Genomic DNA, 25,864 nt, shown 5'->3' with positions numbered 1-25,864 from the left:
TCTCAGATGCCAAGGTCGTGCCCAGGGACGGCAAAGGGGATGCAGCAACAGAGGAGCGCTCCTGTGTGTCACTGAGTGTAGGGTGTGTCCAGGGACACGGGGGGCAGTGATGCTAGTCTGCTTATCGAGGTGACAGGGTTGATGTAAGAATTGCATTTGATGTCCTAGATTCCATCGTTTCTTGGATGTGAACAGTCACAAAGTAGAAAAGACCATAGAAGGGTAAGTTGATTTCATCTATATGTCTATCCATGTAGATCTTTTCATTCATAGAGCTTTATGACCATCCATTGACTTTCAAAATTATGTTTTAGAATTTATGAAAAATTCATCATTCATTCCGATCTCGGTAAAGCTGCTAGTTGGAAGAGATTAACTGAGGAATTTCTCAATGCATCACTTCCGAGCACAAAGGAGACAAAGGTAGGCATTATAATACCGTGAGGTCTCTTGTGAATTTTACCATTTCCAATCTGGTTGTGGACAGCTCGTTTCTGCCAGTTAAACATTCATTCTCTTAGTATTGTTCGCTGGCTAGAGCAGAATACCCTGGAAACCGACCCAAGTGTTACCTGGAACCCAGTGTGACTCAGGCCTGAGGAGAATGAACAAGCTCTTGGGTATTTATTTCAATCCTAGCCTCCTAGGAAAATTGAGATCAGAGATTGGCATGAATAATAGCACTATGTGGCTATCTTAAGTGTTTTTGTTTCTTAATTTTTATTTAATTTTTATTTTTTAAAAGATTCTATTTATTCAATTTTAAAGAGAGGGGAAGGGAGGGAGAAAGAGAGGGAGAGAAACATGAATGTGTGGTTGCCTCTCTCACGGCCCCTACTGGGGACCTGGCCTGCAACCCAGGCATGAGCCCTGACTGAGAATCGAAGACCCCTTGATTCATAGCCGGTGCTGAATCCACTGAGCTACGCCAGCCCAGGGCTATTTTATTTTATTTTTTGAGAGAGAGGAAGGGAGGGAGAAAGAGAGAAACATCGACTTGTAATCGAACCAGCGACCTTTAGGTTTGTGGGAGAACACCCAACCAACCAAGCCACACTGGCTGCAGCTAGCTTAAGTGTTTTAAATCCGTGGTCCCCAACCTTTTTGGCACCAGGGTCAAGTTTTGTGGAAGACAGTTTTTCCACAGACCAGGGTGGGGGGATGGTTTCGGGATGATTCAAGCGCATTACAGTGAAGCTCCCGTCCTACTGGGCGGCCTGACTCCTAACCGGTACTGGTCAGTGGCCTGAAGGTGGGCCTCCGTTTTACCTGGCTTCTCAGCCCTTGGCAATAAGAACAACCTATGAAATGGTGCTGTAAGCACTTTCAGATTCCATCATAGGTCCCCAAGCTCACCCTGATACTTGAGGATTCTCTACTAGAGGGGTTTACAAAACTTTACAAAAGCTGCCCTCTTCCTGTTACGGTTGATTACACTGGAATGATACAGATTAAAAGGAGCAAAGGGAAACCATTTCCTGGGGTGACAGCTGGGAGAAACCAGGCACCAGCTCTCCAGGGTTCCTTCCCAGTGGAGTCACGAGGGAGGGAGTGCCCTTGGTTCGTGCAGTGACAGTGTGTGACCACACACACACAGTGCCTCGAACCAGGGAAGCTCCCCGGTGCCTTGGTGCCCCCAGGTCTTTGTTTGGGGGTCTGTCACATGGACACGCAGTGCCCACGTGGCTGACCCTGCCACTCGGTGTGCAGCCCCACAGAGGTCCATCCGATGACCTCAAGCAGACGGAAACAGGCATTCACTGTAAGGCACATTGGTGCTGTCAACAGTCTGGTGTGTGGCCTGAAGCCTCTAGCTCAGGGGTGTCAAACTCATTGTCACCAGGGGCCACATGAGCCTCACGGTTGCCTTCAAGGGGCCGAGTGTAATTTTAGGACTGTATGCATGTAACTACTCCTTAACAGTTAAACGGGAGAGCTCAGTGCTGCCACTGGGTAGAAACAAGGTGCCCGGCCGGATAAAAGAAGGTGGAGGGCCGGATTCGGCTCACGGGCCACACGTTTGCCACCTGTGCTCTAGCATACACAAACCCGTCTCCGCAGGGTACCCCCAGGGCTCGGGTTCTGTGTCGGAAGCCAGGGGAGCGCCAGTCCTGAAGACCTTCCTGGGGTTCCCAGCTGGGTCAGCTAGGCATCTGATCCAACTGGCTTGACCTTCCCAGTGACCTCTGTTGCGCGAGGCTGTCTCTTTGTTCAGCAGGGTGTCTGGCCCTCGGTCAGCGGACACATGCGGCCCAGGATAGCTGTGAATGTGGTCCAACACCAAATTGTAAATGTCCTCCAAAACCTTTTTTTTTTCCCATTCATCTGTTTTCATTACTGTTTGTGCATTAAACGCATGGCCCAAAACAACTCTTCTTCTTGTGTGGCCCAGAGGCGCCAAAAGGTTGGATGACCCTGGGCCACTCTGCGCTGTGAAAGTCGGTGTCCCACGGAAGAGAGCCTCAGACACCTTCAGGGATGGCTCTGAAGGTATTTCTGGAGAAGAGAGAGCTGCAGTCTCTCTGAGTGTGTGCCGTCGGGGGAGAATGCTCCCTGAGACCTTGCCTGCAGCTTCCTGGGGAGCCTGTGGAATTGAATGAAGACATTCAATCCTACAATACCATAGTGTTAATAGTAAAAAGAGTGTCATGTGTGTTTAGAGCCCTCAGTACACGACAGGCCCCGTGACTCCCACAGCCAGCAGCATCAGACAGCCAGCAGCATCAGCAGATACAGGTGCTCCTCCCCAACCCTGGTCCTGCAGACTAACACGGTGAAACAGTGAGGGTCACTTCCAACTTGACTTTGACCTTTTCATTCCCATCTTCAGTTGTTTCTCTGTGCCCCTGCAGCTGTAGGCCCCCAACCAGGTACCTGGCCTGCAACCCAGGCAGGTGCCCTGACTGGGAATCGAACTGGTGACTCTTTGCTTTACAGGCCAGCACTGAGTCCACTGAGCCACATGAGCCAGGGCGCTTCAGGCCATTTTGGAGCCTGCCTTGGCTCACGCTCTGTTGGCTCTCGTCCTCTCTGTGCGTGGACTCTGACACCCATGGTCTAGCGTGTGTTGGGGGGGGTGGATCCACGCCAGTCTCTTCTGTGCATGTGTCACAGCCTTCCAGTCACCCTGAGAAGTATGGCAAGCTCAGCAACCCTCTTGGGCTGTCTGGCAGCCAGGAGCTGCCAGGGAAGTCCTCGGCTGGTCCCCTGGCCCACAGCGTGCCGCACAGAGGCCCCATCACTGGCTGCCCTGCTCACCTGCCATTGCAGTTACCACTTTAACTGACAGCTCTGTGGTCCAGGTAACTCTCCCCTGTCAAGGCCATGAGGCTGCTGTTGCCACTTCCTGTCCGGCCTCCGGCCCTGGTTGAACACCGCTCTGATAGGGCAGGAGGGAGGAGGGGACGTGGCCCCAGGCCACTGGGCCATAAACACACCATTCTTACCTGTGGTGGCTGGTCTGCCTGCGCACTTCACAGCCCAATCAGACGCAGTCAGGAGTTTGCAGCCAAGAAAGGAAGGGTGTCCTGTGGAGGAAATGGTGCAGAGTCCCAGTCACAGGTGAGCTAGTGCTCAAGGCCGGGCTCCCCGCTGGCCTCCAGGGGCTGGCTGTATAGAGAAAAAATGTTAATCAGGGTGGCTAAAGGCTTCGGTTGGTGGGCTCTGCCAGTGGGCCGGGAAGGGAGTAGTTGATTGTTGTATTAGGTCCTGATGTCAGCCACGCTGTTGCTCTGTCTCATGCCCTCAGGGTGTGGTCCCTGGGGTTATTTGGGGTTGTATGGGCCTGGGCCTGAAATGCAGCTGAAGCCAAGGTGTTATCTGTAGCTCGACTGAAACTCTATTTCTGTGGTCAGTGGACCTGAGGCTTTGCCTGTTCTTTCCCCATGGTAAAGCCTGCCTTATTAGTGGTAGTTAGTACCAATCAGTAAATACTGATCCCGAAAGAAGAACCCGATCATTTATCAGCTTACTGATCCACAACTGAATGAAACTGAACCAACTGATTGGTGGGAGGGGAAACCGAATCACTCCTGCTTATTGGGGAGTGAAGCCGCAGCCAGCTGATGCCTGGCGTGGCCCCCCACCTGTGAGAATCACGGGGCTCTGCACAGCAGGGCATCGGCCACCCTGTGTTTACGTGCCCCGGAATCCCACCATCCCCCTGAAATAGCTTTGTTTTCTCTGGACCCTCATTGCCAAACCGCCTGTGTGAAGCAGTACCTGTGGTCCCCTGGGCAATTTTACGAAGAGCCAGCAGATGCCACATCGCGTGGGCTCAGTGACTGCCCCCCCCCCCAAGCCGGGACAGCTAAATGCTGGGTGTGACGCACTGTTTCTGAGACAGTTTGATACTAACCAGGATCTGATGTCCTAAGGGCTCAACGAGGAAAGAAGGGAGTGGATGGGACAGAAAGGAGAAAGGGCATGTCGAAGAGTCGTTTTTATGAATTAACACTTGCTGTGCTCCAGCAGTCTAAGATTTTATTTGTTTATGTAGAGAGGGGAAGGGAGGAAGAGGGGGAATGAAACATCAATGTGTGGTTGTCTTTCATGCGCCCCCTACTGGGGACCTGGCCCGCAGCCCAGGCATGTGCCTTGACTGGGAATCGAACTGGTGACTTTTTGGTTTGGAGGCCAGCGCTCAATCTGCTGATCCACACCAGCTAGGGCTCATCTACCTTTATAATTCGCTTTTGTGGAGAAGATTTGAAGACCGCCATCCTGCATTATTCCAGAAGCAAAGTACTGTACACATGCCCTTCAACTTTCTGTGGTAACTTGAACCTTTTTCAGGTGCATAGAGCCCCCCTTTCCCCACAAAAAGCCCAGTCTGACAGCAGTTATTACTAAATAATAGATTTATACAGTGAGACTTATTTCCTTCAAGTACAGTTGGCCCTTGAACCACATCGGTGTGATGTGTGTGGGACCTGTTGTGTGCAGTGACCCACGGACTTCAGTTGAGCCACACAGTCAAGCCCAGGTTGTTCAAGGGCCAGCCGACGGTTGGGAACCTGCGTGTGCAGATTAAGTTGTATGTGGACTTTTCACTGTGTGGACAGCCAGTACCCTTCCTCCCCAAGTTGTTCAAGGGTCAGCTGTATTTACATTTTAGATGACTTTTTTTGGGGGAGGAATAAAATTCTCTGTGGGCCTGGGCTGGGGAGTGAGTTGGTTAGAGTGTTGTCCCAGTCCAGCAACGTTGCAGGTTCGATCCCTAGTCGGAGCACATACAAGAATCAACCAATGAGTGTATCAGTAAGTGGAGTAAGAAATTGATGTTTCCCTCTCCCCACCCCCTCTCTCTAATGTCAGTAATTCAAATTTTAAAAAAATCTTGGTGAAGGAATTTCCGGCATCCCTAAAAATTTATTGATCATGCTATTACAGTTGTTCAAATTTTTTCCCCTTTTGCCCCCCTTCACCCAGTACCCCCGTTCCCTCTGGCATTCCCCCCTCTTAGTTCATGTCCTGGGTCGTGCATGGAAGTTCTTTGGCTACTTCATTTCCTGTGCTCTTCTTAACATCCCCCTTTCTATTCTGTAACTACAAATTTATACTTCTTAATTCCTGCGCCTTTCCCCGTTCTCCCCCTTTCCCCACCCAACTGATAACTCCCCAAATGATCTCCCACTCTATGATTCAGTTCCTGTTCTGCTTGTTTACTTAGTTTGATTTTTAGATTGAATTGATAGTTGTCAATTTATTGCCATTTTAATGTTCTTAGTTTTGACCTTCTTCATTTTCTTATATAATTCTCTTTAGCATTTCGTATAATAATGGTTTAGTGATGAAGAACTCCTCTAGTTTCTCCTTGTCTGGGAAGCACTTTATCTGCCCTTTGATTCTAAATGATAGCTTTTCTGGGTAGAGTAATCTTGGCTGTAGGTCCCTTGCTTTTCTTCACTTTGAATACTTCTTGCCTGTCCCTTCTAGGCTGGAAAGTTTCTGTTGAGAAATCAGTTGAGAATCTTACAGGAACGCCTTTGTAGGTGCTGTATTTTTCGGACCATAAGATGCACCTAGGTTTTAGAGGAGGAAAATAGAGGGGAAAATTTTGAAGCACAAATTTGGTAAAATATTTAATAATATAAAGAATATACTATTTCACCAATGTAAATGTAAACTGAACTCAACAGCAATCAAACTGAACTCATTAACAATTATTATTCATCCCAAATCGGGGGGAGGGTGCGTCTTATAGTCTGAAAAATATGGTGACTGCCTTTTTCTTGCTGCTTTAAGATTCTCTTTATCTTTAACTTTGGCATTTTAATTATGATGTGTCTTGCATGGTGCTCTTTGGGTCTATCCTGCTTGGGTCTCTCTGTGCTTCCTGGACTTGCATGTCTGTTTCCTTTGCCAAATGAGGGAAGTTTTCTTTCATTCTTTTTTCAAATAGATTTACAGTTTCTTCCTCTTTCTCTTCTCCTTCTGGCGCCCCTGTGATGCGAATGTTGGAATTCTTGAAGTTGTCCCAGGGGCTCCTACCCATATCCTCATTTTTTTGGATTCTTTTTTCTTCTTGCTGTTCTGAATGAATTTTTTTCCCCTTATATTCCAAATCATTGATTTGATTATTGGCTTCATCCGTTCCACCGTTCATCCCCTGTAATTTTTTCATTTCACTTTGTATAACCTTCGTTTCTGACTGGATCTTTTTTATGCTGCTGAGGTCCTCGCTCAGTTCCTTCAGCATCCTGATAACCAGTGTTTTGAACTCTGCATGTGATAGATTGCTTTATTCCATTGTGTTAATTTTTTTTTTTTTTGAGTTGTGATCTGTTCTTTCATTTGGGCCATGTTTCTTTGTCTCCTCATTTCGGCAGCCTCCCTGTGTTTGTTCCTGTGTATTGGGTAGAGCTGCTTTGACTCCCTGTCTACTGGTGCAGCCTGACGTAGACAGGTGCACCCTTAAATTGAATGGGGTGGAGCCTTACATACTTGCCAGAGCAGGGCCACCCATGTGAACCAGGTGGGTGGAGCCTAAGATACAATGTAGCTGCTCTGTGGCTCTGCCTTTGGGAAGGCTTAGAAGAAGGACAATGGCCGATGCCTGGTCTCTGGAGTTTTGCCCCAGAGGAAGCTGTCCCCCAGCACTCGCCCTGATGCCACACGCTTCAGTTTCTGCCATCGTATGCCACCGGTGCCCCTCAGCTGCTGCCCCGGTGCTGGAGCCCTGAGGGAGGGAGTGTGTGAGTCCTAAGTCCATTGCGGACCCTTTAAGAGGAGGCGCCTAAGAATCCTAAAGTTTCTCCCACTGCCCCAACTACTTATTGGTTATTATAGTCAGAAATCATGGGGACTTCTATTCCTGGCACTGGAGCCCTGGGCTGGGTGGTCTGGTGTGGGGCTGGGACCCCCTGCTCCTGAAGAATCCTTCCCTATTTTATCCACCACACCTGCTCCGCACCTTCACGTGTCCGCCCCTCCTCTGCGTCTGGTTGAATGTGAGTTCTTTAATTCCTTGGTTTTAAGACTTCCATGCAGCTCATCTATTATTCTGGGTGATCATTTTTTAGTTGCATTGATTGCTGTGGTTGTGTGAGGAGGCGAGCTTTGTGTGCCCACGCCTCCATCTTTCCCAGAAGTGTCAAGCATTTTTGAGCAGGTGAGGAATTCTGAACTAACGGGCAGCTCCTTGGAACCTTATTAGTGATTTATTACTTTCTCATTTCCGGGAAAGCTTACCAAGTGTCTGCTCGGTCCCTAGCTTCATACTGAGTGGTAGGAATACAGAATACGGAAGACTCAGCGTCACCTACTAGTGACAACAACAAACACTGGGAGATGCACACAAGATGCTCTGGACCACAGAGTGGGGAGAGCGGACGTGGCTTTGGACGTCAAAGACGTCCCTCACCCTGCCTGCATGCACAGTTTATGGCTTTTAGCACACTTGGGGTGTTTTCATCTTTCAGTAAACAACCGAAACTATGTACCTTAATAGTTACATAGTTTCTCTATATGTAACTTAATCAATGTAGTTTATGTTTTAAAAAAACAGGAAGAAAAGTTAAAGAATAGTAAAGGGAACCCTGTGCTCCCTTGCCTCAGGTTCTTCTACTGGCGTCTGACCGGGCACAGTTCCTTGGCCTTTCTTTTTCTTGACCTTGACGTTCAGGATTGCACAGGCCAATTACTTGGTAGCACGTCCCTCAACTTAGGTTTGTCAGACAGTTCCGCATTACGATTTGGGTAATGCATTTTTGACAGGTTCCTCGTGTATACACATTTGCACTCTCAAAATAGTTCAGAACAGTGCACATATACAATGGAATAATACTCAGCCAAAGAAAAAAGAAAGAAAAGAATGAAATCTTAGCCTTTGCAACAGCATGGAAGGACCCAGAGGGTGTTGTGCTAAGTGAAATAACTCAGGCAAAGAAGGACGAATATCATACGACTTCAGTTTTGTGTGGACTGTGAAAGACAAGATAAACAAACAGACACAGATTCGCAGATACAGAGGACAGACTGGCCGTGGCCACGGCGGGGGATAGGGGAGGTTGGGGTGAAAAGGTGAAGAGATGGAGTACAGATTGGCTGTCACCAACCACTCATGGGTCCCTGCCCGGTGTGGCCCCGTTGGTTGGGCACCATCCCTTAAAGTGAAAGGTCGCTGGTTCAGTCCCCTCTTCTAAAAAGTTAAACACACAGTCACAGGGATGTGGAGTACAGCACAGGAAATATGGTCAATAGTATTGTAATAACTATGATGTCAGGTGGGTACTTGAAGTATCCAGGGACACACTAGGTAAAATATATGACTGTCTAACCACTGTGCTATACACCTGAAAGCAACACGAAATATTATTGAATGTTGACTGCAACTGAAAAATAAAATCTAAAAGAATAGTTTAGAGCTTAGGAGTCGTTTCACTATAGTTCCTGTTTTCTCACCCAGAAAAACGATTGAGGTCATACTGTCTGGAATTATCTTTTCGGGTTTTTTTTTAAGATTTTACTTGTTTATTTTCAAAGAGAGAAGGGAAGACGACAGAGGAAGAGAAACATCAATGTGCGGTTGCCCCTACTGGGGACCTGACCTGCAACCCAGGCTTGTGGCCTGACTGGGAATCGAATCCTCAACCCTTTGGTTCACAGGCCCATGCTCAGTCCACTGAGCTGTACCAGCCAGGGATTACGTTTTCTGTACTCAGACTAGTCTTAAAAGCTCTCAGCAACCTCAGTGTGGCTCACGTTCTTCACTTTTGTTTTCAAGACAGATGCGCATTACTCCATACTGTCCCTTCTCCTCTGCCTGTCTGACTCTCCTTCCAACTGTGGTTATGTGGAGACACCGAGAGAAAAAGAAGTGGGTACGTTATCAGATGCCTTAATCTGTAAAACTAAAAGAGAACTTAGTTTCGCTGCTTAATTATTAGACATTGAGATTTTATAAAACCTTGTAAACATCTATGAAGCTAAAATATTTCTGTTGCCTCGGATACACTTGCGATTGCAAATATTCATTTAAAATATAAATTCTGACTTTGTAAGTTGCACTACTTTCAATGATAGTAATAGAAAGAGAAAATTTGCATTTGAAGATAAAGAAATTTAAAACGTATTCGAATCATTTCCCAAGTGCATTTTATTTTTGAGTGTTGGAAGCCTTTTTTTCTTACAGTTTTGCATATATTCACACACAGTTGGTAACGCCAATGAGACTCTTCTGTTACATTTCAGAAAAGAAAGACGACTTTGACTGGGGCAAGTACTTGCTGGAAGGCGAAGAAGTTGGCCTGAGTCCAGATGCGGACACACCGGTAAGTGGCAGTCGTTTTGCGCTTGAAACAATATCTGTTCCAAGTGACGTGGGTGACTTTTATGGGTCCTCTGTTCTGCAGCATGTCGGCTGCAACAGGAACATTCTTCACTGAACAGTAAGACGTCATTTATTTATTTATTTTTAGAGGGGGGTAAGGGAGGGAGACAGAAAGGGAGATAAACATCAGTGTGTGGTTGCCTCTCATACGCCCCCTACTGGGGACCTGGCCCACACCCCAGGCATTTGCCCTGAGTGGGAATCGAACTGGGCACCCTTTGGTTTGCAGGCCAGCTCTCAATCCACTGAGCCCCACCAGCCAAGGTCAGAATAGTTTCTTATGGAAGACCCATTAAGGGCTCGCGTCAAATCATCAGTACTGGGGAGCTGAACAGAGTGCATATACTTAAAGCATCGTTTGAGGAGCTGTGAGTGCTGGGATGTCTGCCACCAGAAATAATGTCACTCTGTTATAGTGACTTTCCAGATACTTAGAAGAAGCTCCGTTCAGTCTAGTTGCTGCATTTCTCCTGAAATTTTCCTGATCTTTTAATATAAATAGCTCCTGGTGTATCAGGGTAAGGCATATCTCCTCTTCTAATCAGAACTGGTCTGAAGAAAGTGAGGACGAGGACGATCAGCAGCCCTTGAGCAGAGAGGACTCTGGGATTCAGGTGGACCGCACACCTTTGGAAGAACAGGACCACCACAGAAAACCGGGGCCACGTGTTGGCTGGAAAGGTACCATGTTCGTGGATGCTGGCATCTGTTGTTTTTGTTTTAAGATTTTACCTATTTTTAGAGAGAGGGGAAGGAAGGGAGAAACACATCACTAGGTTGCCCTCACATGCTGTCAGCCAGAATCCAAGCCTGCAACGGAGGCATATGCCGTGACTGGGAATTGAACCAGTGACCTTTCCGTTTGTGGGACGACACTCAATCCACTGAGCCAGACCAGCCAGGGCTGTTTTAGTTGATATTTTTTGTTGGAGAAGGATCATCTTTGCTAAGGTTGGTAACTAAAAGGAAAAGATCTATACTGTTTAATTTTCAATTTGGATGTCTGCTTTTTCCGTTTGTAGTGAAGAACTATGAATTTGTAGAATCTAGAAAGAGCTGTAGGCAACCTGATAGATTAGGTCATCAAATCCACGTCTTGTTTTGTAGATAAGGAAATGAGGCCTGATTACAGTGGTTTTCCCATGCTCATACAGCCATGACATATACCCCAGCCACTGGGGTGGACGACCAGCCCTAGGCAGTGGACTTCAACATTGCCAAGTGGACATAGCATCATTAAAACTGATTTTAGCATCCTGATGAGCTTCTGGCTTTCTTTTCCCTTTCCTTCCTTTCTACTTCGTGATGTGGACCTTTGGGGCCGAGTGTGGCCTAGTCCACGCACAGCCAGTCACTGACACCAGCGTGTTCAGGGCCTTGCGTTGATTTCCTCTCCGCTGGCCTTTCGTGCTCACCGCAGTCCCCAGCGGCAGACACCTGCTCTGAAGGAGCCGATGCCTGTGTTCTCACGTGTTGACTGCTTGTGCGACACTTTGCGGTGGTTGGCAGGCTCTGGTCGTAGGTTGCGTGCAGATGCGATGCTGCATGGAACCTTGGACCTGTTCTCTGCATGGAGCTCTGGGGCAAGTCTGCCCACATCGCCTTGTGACCATTTCCTCCACTCCCAGAGCCGCTGTGGAGGATTCGGCCCTTTGCAACTGCACATTCTGTTCGTGGTCCCTGTGGGTCATTACAACGTATTGACCATTTCGCTTGCATTTTGCGTTTTGTTTTCTGCCAAACCTCACCCTTCAGACTTCTTTGGATATCTAGATATTATTTCCTAGGTTTTAAACATTGTAATTATCTTAGTCACCTGAGTATTAATATTTTGCAGAATATCCTTTGATGTCATTTTTGAAAATGTCAAACCTGTGCATTTTTCATGGTGTTGATTATTTGGGTCTTGATACTTTTCTCTACAAAAACATCCTATTCGCTGTTTTTTCACAACCTAAGGTTTGTTCCCCAGCGCCCGCCAGGCCCACTGATACACACAGAGTGAGGTTCAAGGTCCCGCTTGCTTGCTTCTCCACGTCCTGGGCCAGTTTTCCCAGCAGCATCTCGTGAGCAGTCCCTTCTTCCCACGCTGCTCTGGGCTCCCGCCGTTGTCCTGTTTCAACACGTGGATTTATTTCTGCACATCCCATCCTCTTTCCTTAATGCCAAGGAGCGAGTGCTTCTCTTCTTGTGGCTTGGTAATAGGTCTCAGCACACAGAAGGCAAGTTTACCCTCACCTCCTCTACTCTTTTCCAAAACCAGCCTGGCTCTCTCTTTCTTCCCTAGACATTTTAGAAGCAGTATGATAGGTTCCGTTTTGAAAATCCAGCTGGAATTTTTATTGGGATTGTGTTGAATTTATGGGTTTAGCTTAGGAAATATTTGACATCATTCCTATGAAAATACCTACATTTCTTTTAAGTCTTTATGTCTTAGTGGAGTTTAGAAATTTTCTTTATAAAGATTTAAGTATCTGTTTGTTGGTTTGTACAGTGTTAACAGGTTTTGTTGTGAGTGAAGTCTTTTTTGTTTTTATTGCATGTGTAGAACACTATTTTCTTATAAATTGTTCTTATATCCAACTTCCTTGCTGAACTCTCACTTTAATTATAGAAGTTTGTTTATTCCATTAGGTTTTTTTGTATAGATCAGCATCTTCTGCCAATATTGACGGTAGTATCTCCTTCTCCTGGTTTTTATATGTTATGTCTTCTTCAAGGCGTGTTAGCAGTCTCTGTGTTCCGGCCAGCCCCCTAGTCTGCAGGGGAAGCTGGGGAGGTGAAGTGGGTGGGTTTCATCCTAAGAAGTCTGCACCTGAGATTCCTCCACAGAGTGTAATGGGCTTGGGTACAGGTTCTGGGCACGTGGCCTTTATGAAATTGATGCAGTTTCATTCCTAGGAGTCTGTAGTCATGAATGAATATTGAACTTTATCGAATTCTATTCTTTATTTGGAAGATAACCCTGTAATTTTTTCTTTTACTCTGCTATTTTTTTAAGGATATTGCTTATTTATTTTTAGAGAGGGGGAAGGGAGGGAGAAAGAGAGGGAGAGGAACATCCATGTGTGGTTGCCTCTCACGCGCCCCCTACTGGGGTCCTGGCCAGCAACTCAGGCCTGTGCCCTGACTGGGGGTCTAACTGGCGACCCTTTGGATTGCAGGCCGGCACTCAATCCACTGAGCCACATCAGCCAGGGCTATTCTGTTTTTTGTTTTTTGTTTTTATTTTTTTACTACATTATTGGATTGTGTTAACTAGTTTTAAATTTTTTTCTCAAGTTTTCAATTACAGTTGACATTCAATATTATTTTCAGGTGTAGAGCATCTGGTTACACATATAAATACCCTACAGAGTAACCCCTCTGAGAAATCTTGAACAGGTCTGAAATGATACATAGTTATTACAATGTTACTGGCTATATTCCCTGTGCTGTACTTTACACCCCATGACTATTTTGTAACTACCAATTTCTCCTTCATCCCTTCACCTTTTTCCCCCAGCTCCCCAACCCCCTTCCTGTCTGGTGACCAGCAGTCTGTTCTCTGTGTCTACGAGTGTATTTCTGTTCTGTTCATTTATCTTATTTTCTTGATTCCACATATAAGTGAAATTATATGGTATTTATATGACTTACTCTGTTTGGCATAATGAGTTGAAGGCCCATCCATTTTGTCAAAAACGGTAAGATTATATTCTCTTTTTTGGCCGAGTAATGTTCCATTGCTCATACTCACCATTTCCTTATGCAGTCACCTACCCGTGGGCACACAGGTTGCTTCCATACCTTGGCAATGAGTCTGTGTGCAGGCCCTTTAAGTGGGCACCTTGGTTTCCGACAGAGTCCCATCTCACCTGGATGGATGGAACCCCTCTGGTCTCCACATCCATTGGGGTCTCCTCTTTCCGGCACTCCGGCACTGGGGCCCCAGGCTGGGGAGCCTGCTGTGGGGCTGGGACTTCTCTCGCTCTTTAATATATGGTTTTGAATGAATATTGTCAGGTGTTTTTTTTTTAAGATTGTATTTATCCTTAGATAGGGGACACAAGGGAAACATCAGTGTGTGGCTGCCTCTCGAGTGCCCCCTACTGGGGACCTGGTCCACAACCAAGGCATCTGCCCTGATTGGGAATCGAACCGGCAGCTCTCTGGTTCACAAGCCAGCACTCAGTTCCACTAGCCGCGGCAGCCAGGGCAGTAGCTGTTATTTTAAAGAACCTTTTCCTATTGAATGTTTGAATGGAGTCATGAGTTCAGATACTGTTACAAAGGTGATCCTACTTTGTCGTTAGCATATAACGTAACCGTGTTAACTTGAACTTTCCTCCAGCGGAGGAGCCAGATGCCCGCAGCTGGCTGGAGCAGCACGTGGTCCGGCAGTACTGGACAGCGCGCACCTCGAAGTTCCCTCACAGCCTGCATTTGCATTCCAATTTGGCTGCTGTCTGGTAAGAGCCCAGGGTTTCATTTCATGTGCTAACAGAAGAAACTTTGGCTGGGGCCTGCCAGAGCCAAGTCCCTGGCAGGCATCGAGTCTGGGTCTAGGTTGGAATTGGCACAGTGAGAATTCCTGGGGAAACCCTGCCTTCCCTCCTGTCTCCAGCTGCCGCAAGCAGAACCCTCCCCTAAGGCATCCACATGCACGGAGTGGAGGTTGACGGCTGTGTGGTGCGCGTTGTATTGGGCGCTGCTGCCTGGGGCCTCCGGCCTGAGCGGCCTCTGCTCTGCTGGTGTCCACCAGAGGCCGGAGTGGTGACCGCCCTTGGGTGGCTGCAGACGTGTCCCAGTGGCTTCCAGTGACATGCTGTGGAATTGGGGGAGCTGACGAGAATGAGACTTCGTTGTCAGCAAGTTCTGAAAGTGTGAGCCCAGTGACACCGTGTCTGCAGTCGCTGTCCTGAGCTCCGGCACCCGGGCTCTGGGGGGTGGCGAGGACTTTGCACCAGGTGTGGGACGAGACTCCTGCCGCGCTCACTCTGCGCAGGCCACCAGTGTGGCGGCCCCTCCCTGCAGGGACCCTGTGTTTCTTCCATGCAGTGAGGAACCTGGAACTTGCCTCTAAGAGACCCGTGTTCCAGGCCAGCATCACAAAAGGGCCACACAGCCCCTGGCCACTTTCCTTTGTCACAGCCCTGGTGCCTCAGCAGAGTGACGCCTTTGCCACTGGGGACCGGGCTAGGCCCCTCGTGGGCGCCCAGGGTGCACCACTCACCCTTCTCTCACGGAATGTGCGCTCTGCCAACGTGCTGCTGCCTCCCTGGGGCCCTTCCTTGAGCACCGCCCCCGGCTGTGCTGCACCCAGGCCTGTGCTGCTGGGTCCCCACCCAGTCACCCCCTTTCTCACCACAGTGGACTGGGACCATCCACTCACCCACCACATGGGGACGGACAGGGACCACGTGCCTGACCAGCTCAGCAGAGGCCAGCGTGGCAGCTTTCCAAACTCAGAGACCAAAAGTGACCACACAGGATGGTCAGACATGAAGACTTCATAAATAAAAGTAGGTCATAGCAGGCGGTTACATCCTGGGTCACATCCTGGGCTGGACTCTGCCCCAGAAGATGTCAGTCTTCACCTAATGAAGCCTGTCTGCTGTGTCTGCACCTGAGATGAGCCACCTTTGGGATGTCAACGGAATCTCCTTTTTCCAGACCTCTCACAGCAGAGGCACCATGCCACAGGGAGACCACAAATCCCCTCTTTGTTATTTTTTGTAAAGATTTTGTTTATTTATTTTTAGACAGAGGGGAAGGGCAGGAGAAAGAGAGGGAGTAAACATCGATGTGTAGTTACCTCTCATGAATCCCTGCTGTGGGAACTTGGCCCACAACCTAGCCATGTGCCCTGACTGGGAATCGAACCCGCAACCTTTGGCTTTCAGGCCTGTGCTAAATCCACTGAGCTACACCACCCAGGGTTAATCCCCTCATTATTGATGTTATCATGTTAATTGTTGACTGTCAACTGTCCTGTCCCCAGCTGTATAAAAGAAGTACATGTCTATCATTTTACTTGTTGTCCAATGCCAGAGGTCCCCTCTGCTCCCCACCACAGCCTGTCCGCTCACGCCCCCTCCCTAATCTCTCACCAGTGGATTTCCAGCCACCTACTTATATCTTCTGTTTTGATTCTAATGTAAAAATAAAGTACAGCCCTGGCTGGTGTAGCTCAGTGGATTGAGTGCGGGCCGTGAACCAAGGGGTTGCTGGTTCGATTCCCAGTCGGGGCACATGCCTGGGTTGTGGGCCAGGTCCCCAGTGGGAGCCACGTCAGTCAGCCACACATTGATGTTTCTCTCCCTCTCTTTCTCCCTCTCTTTCCCTCTCTAAAAATAAAAAATAAAATCTTCAAAATAAAATAAGGTACAAAGCTGCCATTTTCTGGAGCATTTTCTCTATCTATTGAAGCTTGGCTTCCCAGCAGTTGTCATTTTCACATTTGGACGTTTCTTACGTTGACAGTGTTGTGCCCACAGAGCCTGGACCTAACAGTGGACAAAAAGCAAGCACCCCACGAGTGGCCACCCCTCCTCCCCTGCCCTCTCCCTCTGTGCGACAACACAGAAGCCTCCTACATGTCGCTGCGCCAGATCCGTGCGGTTGCTAGACTGTCTCAGCCCAGAGGTGGCTGGATTCAGGGATTCTGTACTCATAGGCGAGAAAATTTTCCTGAAAATGGACATATATATGAGTCTTAAGTGTATGTGTAGATACATAATTTATTTTTATTTTTATGTATTGATTTTAGAGAGGAAGGGAGAGAGAGAAAGAACCACTGATGTGCTGTTCCACTTGCTGACGCATTCACTGGTTGGTTCTTGTATGTGCCCTGACTGGGGCTCAGACCCACAACCTTGGCGTATTGGGATGACGCTGTAACCAGCTGAACTACCTGACCAGGCCTGTGATGCACAGTTTTTTGCTAGTGAGCAGGGGAATAAAAAAATCCATTGAACATCTGTCCTAAGCTCCCGCACAAAATAAATTGTTCATGAAGGCTTCTATGCTTCCCTCTGTAGCTGTGCGTGAGGAACCAGTGGTGTCTGGACGCTCCTGGATGCTAGGCAGCAGCTCACATGCCACTCACAGAGATAGGAGTGGCTTCAGTTTTTTCTTTCTTTTTTTTTTAAAGAGGTGAAAGAGGGAAAAAGAGGGAGAGACACATCAATATGTGGTTGCCTCTCATGCGCCCCATAGTGGGGAATCAGGACTGCAACCCAGGCATGTGCCCTTTGGTTCACAGGCCGGCACTCAATTCACTGGCCACAGCGACTGGGGCGAAGTGACTTCATTTTCTATACAGAGCTTAATTCACCTTGACCGTGAGCAATGCCTCCACTCACAAATATCCAGCCCAGCCCACCTGGAGGGAGACCCAGGACACACTCACCACAGGATTACGTGCATCTCCTTGCCATTAAACTGAGAAAGAAATCCGTTCTCAGGCTGAAGAGGAAGTTTGGCTGGTGCCTGAGTAACAGACTCCAGAGACGTGTGCTACTTGTCCTGCCTGCAGACAGCCTGCGCTGGGCCCTCCTGCCCCTGGCTCCTTCCCCTGGCCGCAGGAGGTCCCAGTGCAGTTCTTGTGCCCGTTGGAGACATTAAACTACAGCATCAGCCTGGCTGGTGAAATAGAGTTTATGTTTCATTGGTCTGTCCTTTGGGGGGGGAAACCTTAATGTTAATATTTGCTTTGATGTGTGATGTAAATCAAGTATTTGCCTGAAATGTAAACTTACTGTGTTTTTAACAATGTTAATGGAACAGTTTTCAATTATTTTTTATTTTTAAAAGGAAATCCTTATTTTAACTATAAGCTGTCTTTGGTTCTTAAAGGTCATGAATTGGTGTAAGGCCATTTATTTGCTCTCCATTTCAGTGCACTTTCTGCACAAACACTATTGCCATTTTGACAGAAAGAAAAAAGTACATAGTTGAAGTGTTTGGCTTCAACCAGCAATAAACACACCAGCGCCATCACTCTGAAGTGCCTCTCTGAGAGCATTTTAGTTGACGTGTGGGGAAATGAATAGGGCAGGGCATTGAGAGCCTGAGGCATGCTGACTGGCTTACTGAGTGCTGGGTAAATTACCACTCAATGGCATGTGTTCTTGGAGAAGCAATTTCACAAAAGGAGAAACCTTTTCACCGACATTTGATATTTTCTTTCCAACAGGGACCAACACTTGTACAGCAGCGACCCGTTGTACGTTCCCGATGACAGAGTGTTTGTGACTGAGACACAGGTTATCCGGGAAACACTATGGTATGTCCTGTCCCCTGATCAGTAGTCTGGACGACTTTATTTTTAAAAAAATACTTTATTTATTTCTAGAGAGAGGGCAAGGGAGGGAGAGAAGCATCCATGTGTGGTTGCCTCTCGTGCACCCAGTCCTGGGGACCAGGACTGCAACCCAGGCACGTGCCCTGACTGGGAATTGAACCAAAGACCCTTTGGTTTCCAGGCTGGCGCTCAGTGGACTGAGCCACACCAGCCAGGGTTAATGTTGACATTCTGAAAACCAGGAAGGTCTGTTAGGACCACCTCCTGTGGGAGGAAATGCTTTGACAAGGCTGTTTGAACTTCACTCTGAGATGATACTGACATGTTTTGAGTGTTAAGGTAATCCGATGCAAAGAGTGATATCTTCTGTTCTCTAGTTACCTGACCTCTCTGCTCCGCCCAAGTCTGAGTCTTTTATTACAAATTCTTCATCGATACTGTAGCGAACATTCTTCTATACTTAAAATACACTTAAACTTCTTATTTCATTTCAGGTTACTCTCAGGAGTCAAGAAGCTCTTTATCTTTCAGTTGATAGATGGGAAGGTAACCGTGAGGAACGACATTACCGTCACCCATTTGACCCATGTAAGTTAACTGTGTAAGTTAAAATTAAATAATGGGATTTGTGTAAACTGTGCATGTATAACTTTAGAACATTTTTCAATACTAAAGCTACTAAATATATCTCAAGATCCAAAAGGCAAAATTAACTTGTGCAGCTTAAGAATGCTTAGAGAATTCTTTAGTGTTGTTGTAATGTTACGTTTAGTTTTAATTTGTGTTTTCTCCTTTTTATTGGTTATTCTATATTGGGAAAGCTGTATGCTGTAAATGTTTTGCATTTATCTGAAATGTATCTTTAAAAAGTGTAAGCCTTGAAGAAAGTACAAGGAAAAAATGAAGTTATTACAATCAAATTTAAAACAGCATAAGCCTCAATTCCATATTCTGTAGATATTAATTTTCATGCTGCCTTTTGGATCTAAGCATACTGTTCCCAACAGTCACACAGGAGCTATTTTACAGCGAGGGGATATGCATTTGAAACTCACGGAGACTGGCTTGAAATAATCCTGTGTTTGGTTTCCATCCCATGACCGGCGGCAGAGCTGTCTGCGGTCGGTGCTGGAGCAGATGGCGGCCTACGGGCAGGTGGTGTTCCGGCTCCAGGAGTTCATCGACGAGGTCATGGGCCACGGCCCTGAGAGCTTGCTGCCGGGGAACGGGAACGGCCACAAGAAGCTCACGGAGGCCCCCTTCCGAACCTACCAGGCGTTCATGTGGGCCCTGTACAAATACTTCATCACTTTCAAAGAAGAACTTACAGAAATTGAGAAGTGTATCATCAATAACGGTATTGAAACGTTCTTCACTTTTACTTGTAAGACACACAACTCACACTTGGAATGCCATTCAAGTTATTCATTGATAGGAGGTTGGAAAATTACGTGGCAAAGAAGTAACTCATGAATATATTTATTTTTTAAATTATTATTATTTTTTGTCATTACCCAAGGACATTTTCTAATTGCTTTAAAAGAGAGAAAAGGTGTGGCGGATCCTGGCCAGCAGAATCCGTGTATGTTGTGGCTGCTCGTGAACAAAGTCACATGGACTGCAGAAGTCCTGTGGAGAAAAAGGGACGGCATGGCCACTCTCTGAGAGAGAGGGCCAGAGGCCCCTGCCTGGACAGGCTTTTATTGTTTTTCTGGGTCCATGACATGGAGGGTAGTCCTCCTTTACTATGCACAGGTTCACTGCAGGGGACTCCCATTACAGATAACAAAGGAAAGAATGCTGCTAATAACTTCAAAGACAGGATGTTGCAGACCAAGGGGAAAAGTGGTTGAACGGGTCACACTCCATACTTGGGAGGTTTAGCTTAGATCTTAGGAAGTTTCAGTAAGCACTTGCTGCCTCAATTCAGAGTGAGGGAGTTTTAGCAAAAGCAAGTCTCATAGCAGTCTGGGTACAATGCAGGCCTGACTCCCCATGGGAAACCCTCTCCATGGGCGGGCGTCATCCTGCGTGCCACTCGCCCCCCACTGGTTTTCCACGTGAGTGCTGAGCTACATTCCCACGCCACACGAAGGGGTTCCCTGCAGAAGGGGGGACAGAGAGAGAGAAACATCAATTGGTTGCCTTCTGTATGTGCCTGTTCTGGGGACAGAAGCTACGTATGTGCCCTGACTAGGAATCAAACCTGCAACTTTTGGTGCACAGTACAGTGCTCGAACAACCTGAGCCACACTGGCCAGGGCTAAAATTATTCTAAATTTGTATTTTAAGCCATACATGTCTTTAAAAATTCAAACAGTAGCAAAAGACAGTGAAAATTTTCCACCATTGCGGGTTTGGCTCAGTTGGTTAAGAGCCTTGTCCCATAGGCGGAAGGGTTGCAGGTTCAATTCCCAGTCAGGACACGCGCCCAGGTTCCGGTTCAGTCACATTTCAGTTCTAGTCCGGGCACGTGCAGGAGGCAGCTGATTGATGTTTCTGTCTCACGTTGATGTTTCTCTCTCTGTCTCCCTCCCTCCCTCCCTTCGCCTCTCTATAAAATCAATAAGCATGTTCTCAGGTGAGGGAAAAATAAAGAAAACTTTTCCTCCTACCACAGTTCTTCAGGCAAGAACCCAGTTCCTCTTCCTAGAGGGAACCAAGTCGTAGTTGCTTGTGTACCCTCCTGGAAATAAACTTTTTTTAAAGATTTTATTTATTTATTTTTAGAGAAAGGGGAAGGGAGAGAGAGGAAAGAAATATCAATGTGTGGTTGTCTATAGTGCACCCCTTACTGGGGTTCTGTCATGTAACCCAAATTTGTGCCCTCACCGGGACTCGAACTGATGACCTTTTGATTTGCAGGCCGGTACTCAATCCACTGAGCCACACCAGCTGGGCCAGAAGTAATTCAGTCAATGCAGTGGGTGCATTTCTGTGTGTGCAGACCTGGAAGTCTACTCACTCCTCCCTTCAAATCCTATTTTCATTTAAATTTTAAGGATCATTATCTTATAAGTATATGAAGAGCCTCGTCATTCTTTTTCACAAACTCAGTGTCTTGCTGTATGCATGTGTCACAGACCCGTCCCGTTGTGGACACTCAGGTGCTTCTGAGCCTTTGCTGTTGCCATCAGCACCATAGTGGTAACCACTGCTGTGTCATTTGTTGTGCGCGGGCAGCGAGCTGGCTGTAGTGCAAGTTCTTCAGAGCGCCGCTGCCCTGGCTCCTGTGGCTCAGTGGACTGGGTGCTGGCCTGCGAACCAGAGGACATTGGTTCAATTTCCAGTCAGGGCACCTGGCTGGATTGCAGGCCAGGTCCCCAGTAGGGGGTGCATGAGAGGCACCCACACACTGATGTTTCTCCTCCTCCCTTCCCTTCTCTCCAAACATAAGTAAATTAAATCTTTCATTAAAAAAAGGTGTGGAAATGCTGGGCAGAGGCTATGGCGGGGTGACTTGGGTAGATCTGCCACATTGTTCGACAGGAACCCCTGAGTGCCTTGCCGCCCTTGCAGGCAGCACCTGACCAAACCCTGTGGTCCTCAACCCGTGGGACGGACATGAAGCGGCGGCCCAGTGCTGGTGTCTTTCCCTCCACTCTGGTTGCAGCTCAAAGCAGTGCTCAGTCCCCTGTGCCCATCACGGGACTTCCCTGACCCCCCCCGGGGTGACCCCACATGTCACTACAGTCTGTCATCAACACCAGGGACCTGCCCCGGCACAACACACTGGGGAGCCTGCAGACCCTCCTTGGGTGTCACCGCTCTGCGGCTGCTCGCTTTCTTTGGGGAGTGGGGAGTAAGATGTGTGTGTCGTGCTGTGACGTGCGGTCCCGTGTGTGCTGATTCCCGCAGCCCCCTCCACACTCAGGAGTCAGAGCCGGCTCTTGCCGCCCCCTTGTAGCCAGTCCCTCCACCTTCCCCCACGAAACAGCAGCCCCACTGTATTCTGGGATTTATTTCTTAAGTCCAGGAGTTTTAATTTGCGTTCTTTGGTTACAAGTGAGGTCGACTGTCTTTCTGTCTAAGAATCACTGGTATTTCCTTCCCTGTCAGCTCCTTTATAGATTGTTTTTTTGGGAGTTCGTTTGTTTCCCCCTGAGAAAGGACTTTCTTTAGGGACATGAACCTGGGAGACAGGAGAGGAAAACGCAGCCCCCTCCCGTCGGCTCTGCCTTCCCTCGTGGGTGAGCATTTCTGGGGTATCTGACTGCACGGGTTTCCTGGCTAACGAGTGTGACCCTTGACCCCCACAGACACCACAGTAACTCTTGCCATTGTGGTGGACAAGCTGTCGCCCCGCCTGGGGCAGCTGAAGGTTCTGCACAGAATCTTTAGCACCGGGATAGCCGAGGTCCCGCCAGACACGCGGAACGTCGTTCGGGCGTCTCACCTGCTTAACACCCTGTACAAGGCCATCCTGGAGTATGACAACGTGGGGGAGGCCTCTGAGCAAACGGTACGTGGCCCCTCGTCTGGTCTCAAGTGCGTGACCAGGAACGAGTGACCAAGCCCGAGGTGAGGGCGCCCTGCGAGCGGCCTGTGCGCGTGTCCCCGCAGGTGTCCCTGCTCTTCTCCCTCTGGGTGGAGACCGTGCGGCCCTACCTGCAGATCGTGGACGAGTGGATCGCGCACGGCCACCTGGGCGACTGCGCACGGGAGTTCATCATCCAGAGGTGACCGCGGCCACACGAGGCTCAGGGCACGTGGGGCGGTTTCACTGGGTTCAGGCACCACCAGAGAGAGAGCAGTTGGGCCGAGAGAGCTCTGTGGTCGCCACAGGGCACGTCGGGCGCGGCCCCCCAGACACCTTTCTCCTGCCCTTGTGTCAGTTCACTGCTCAGTCCTGCAGACTGCCTCTCTGGGTGGCGGTGTGTCGATGTCGGGCTGGCCTAGCGACACGCACAGCGCTCCCTGTGAAGCAGGCGCGGGCCCCAACCACCCACTCCAGTCATTCCGGCGGAAAGCATCAGTTAGATAAAAGTATGAAAACATTTCTGAAGAGGCCTTGAATACATTTATTTCTCCAAATTAGCTGCTCTAGATTTTTTTTTCTTTTTAATCCTCACGTGAGGATATATGCATTGATTTTAGAGAGCGGGGGCTGGGGGGGGCACGCACGCACGCACACATCGATGTGAGAAAGAAACATCAATTGGCTGTGCACCCCGACCAGGACCGAACCTGCAAACCAGGCATTTGCCCCGACCAGGAATCAAACCTGGACCTTCGGGTGTGTGGGATGATATTCCAACTACTGACCCACAGAAGCCAGTACACTACTTTTTTTTACCCTTAAGTTAATTGATTTTTCTGAATACAATCACAGAATCTGCATCTCAGCACCATGTGAAGTTGGGTGCTCTGTGTGGATGTGTGGTTTTATTGACAGCTGTTTATTTCCCTCGACAGGAAGGGCGTGCTGATGCCTCTGAGCTCTGGGAAGGTGGCCCTGTTTCCGGTGCTCAGATACAAGAGGCAGCCTTTCCCTGAGTCCAGCTTTTATCTCTCATTCTGTCCTGTTTCATCTCTCTCAGTGTTCTTAGTGGGGAGTATCTATCATTTCGTTACTCAGTGCAATTCTGTTAAGAATCTACATGGGCCCTGGCTGATGTGGCTCAGTGGATTGAGCGCTGGCCTGCCAACCAAAGGGTCACCAGTTCAATTCCCAGGCAGGGCACATGCCTGGGTTGCAGGCCAGGTCCCCAGTAGGGGGTGCTCAAGAGACAACTACACATTGATGTTTCTCTCTTTTTCCCTCCCTTGCCCTCTCTCTAGAAAAAAATAAATAAAATCTTTAAAAAAATCTTATGTGGAGAGGGGTAGGTGTGGAAGTCTGGAGATTAGTCTCATGGGAGATGAACAAGTTAATCATATTTTGTCTAATTCCAATCCAGGCAACTTTCTACTTAGTTAGATTTTTGTCTCAGTCCTCAGATATTTACCCACGTTTTCATGTTAAGCTGAGGCCAGATAAACTCTCCCATTTTGCACAGACATTGCTTCGTTTTAGCAACAACTGACGTTACTGTGTCTGGGAATGTCTGTAACACACGGGGCTAAGCTAGAACACATATGCTGTTCTTTTGGAAGAAGGATGAACATCTAACATTCTTTTGAATCTCTACAGAAACAAAAATGTTCCAGTCAATCACAGAGACTTCTGGTACGCAACCTACACGCTCTACAGTGTGTCGGAAAAGACAGAGAACGAAGAGAAGATGAGCGACAACGCCAGCGCGAGCTCCGGCAGCGAGCAGGGGCCCTCCAGCCGCCAGCCCACCATGGTGTCCTTCCTCAGGCCCGTGCTGAAGCACATCATCATGGCCGGCAAGTCCATGCAGCTGCTGAAGCACCTGCAGGCCGGGGACGGCACCGCGGGCCAGGCCACGGCCAGAGGTGGGCCCTTCCCGCGCACCTCTCGTGGCAGGGGCTGCTCTGCTGCTGTCTTCACTCTTGTCATCCGAGACACGGAATGATTCTGTAGTTTTCTGTTTGTTTTGTTGTTTGTAATTTTTAGAGAGAGGGGAAGGGAGGGAGAAAAGGAGAGAAACATCAGTTGGTTGGTTGCTACTCGTACATGCCCCGAACGGGGACGGAACCCACAACCCAGGCGTGTGCCCTGACTGGGGATTGAACCTGCGATCATGGGCTTGCAAGACTGCGCCCAAGTGAACCACACCGGTAGTTTGAAAATCATCAAAGCCTTCTAGTTACACGGAAATTAGCACCATGATCAAGGGAGTAGATCATGCTGCTTCTAACAGAAAAAAGATTGTCCTCATTGGAAATGTCTAGCACTTGCTCTGGCCAGTGTGGCTCAGTGGAGTGAACGCTGGACGGCTAACCAAAAGGTTGTTGGTGCGATTCCCAGTCAGGGTACATGCCTGGTTGTCGGTCAGGTCCCCAGTTGCAGGTGCGCTAGAGACAAATGAATGATGTTTCTCTCCCTCTCTTTCTCCCTCCCTTCCCTTCTCTCTAAAAATGAATACATAAAATCTTTAAGAAAAAGACAGAAAGAAAGAAATTTGTAGCACTGTATTTGAAAGGCAGTGGTAATAAGTTCCACGTGTATTTTCCTTACTCTTGATTCCTGAGGACTGGTCCCTTTTTTTTTTTAGATTTTTATTTATTTTAAGAGACAGAAGGGAAGGAGAAAGAGAGGGAAAAATCAATGAATATGTGGGTGCCTCCTACACACCCCCTACTCGGGGCCTGGCTCACAACACAGGCATGTGTTCTTACTGGGACTCAAACCGGGAACCCTTGGTTCACAGGCCCATGCTCGATCCACTGAGCTGCACCAGCCAGGGCAGGACCGGTCTGTTAAAAATAATTCCCAGCATATCTTGCAGCATGTCGCTCTTGAAGACCATGAACCCTAGCAGATAGGAATTCATTGGTGAGCAATTCTGACTGGACCATAGATTTCAAGAAAATCTTGATGTTATTTCTAGTCTTTTTTGATGCTATTTAAACAGTATACTTAAAATTTTATCAATGGACTAAAAAATTTGAAAGGTATAAATGTGACCCTTGGTTGTTTTGTTTGTAAATCAGCTTAGTGTTACATCAGTTATTTGGTATCTTGTCTAATAATATTTTCAGTTGGCCCGGGTTCGTGCTCAGTTGGTTAGAGCATCATCCAGATATGCCAGTTATGGGTTTGATCCCTGGTCAGGGAACGTATAAGAATCAACCAATGAAGGTATAGAGAAGTGGAACAACAAATTGGTGTTTCC

The 25,864-nt window shown here is 48.0% G+C and overlaps 1 protein-coding gene across 1 annotated transcript in view; it reads left to right on the top strand.

Moving 5' to 3' along the window:
* Positions 1-25,864, top strand: part of TUBGCP5 (tubulin gamma complex associated protein 5) — a 45,413-nt gene that overhangs the window by 4,318 nt on the left and 15,231 nt on the right. The window contains exons 2-13 of the mRNA XM_045825064.1: positions 169-222; positions 315-423; positions 9,227-9,323; positions 9,694-9,773; positions 10,378-10,513; positions 14,166-14,283; positions 18,012-18,101; positions 18,614-18,707; positions 19,230-19,476; positions 22,379-22,581; positions 22,683-22,798; positions 24,253-24,521. Coding sequence (XP_045681020.1) covers positions 169-222; positions 315-423; positions 9,227-9,323; positions 9,694-9,773; positions 10,378-10,513; positions 14,166-14,283; positions 18,012-18,101; positions 18,614-18,707; positions 19,230-19,476; positions 22,379-22,581; positions 22,683-22,798; positions 24,253-24,521 — 1,613 coding nt within the window. The remainder of the gene's footprint in view (positions 1-168; positions 223-314; positions 424-9,226; positions 9,324-9,693; positions 9,774-10,377; positions 10,514-14,165; positions 14,284-18,011; positions 18,102-18,613; positions 18,708-19,229; positions 19,477-22,378; positions 22,582-22,682; positions 22,799-24,252; positions 24,522-25,864) is intronic.

The sequence above is a fragment of the Phyllostomus hastatus genome, unplaced genomic scaffold, assembly GCF_019186645.2.
Source record: "Phyllostomus hastatus isolate PE091 unplaced genomic scaffold, TTU_PhHast_1.1 phas_scaffold_555, whole genome shotgun sequence".
NCBI lineage: Eukaryota > Metazoa > Chordata > Mammalia > Chiroptera > Phyllostomidae > Phyllostomus > Phyllostomus hastatus.
The sequence above is the reverse complement of the archived record's forward strand: the minus strand, read 5'-3'. Positions and strand labels throughout refer to the sequence as shown.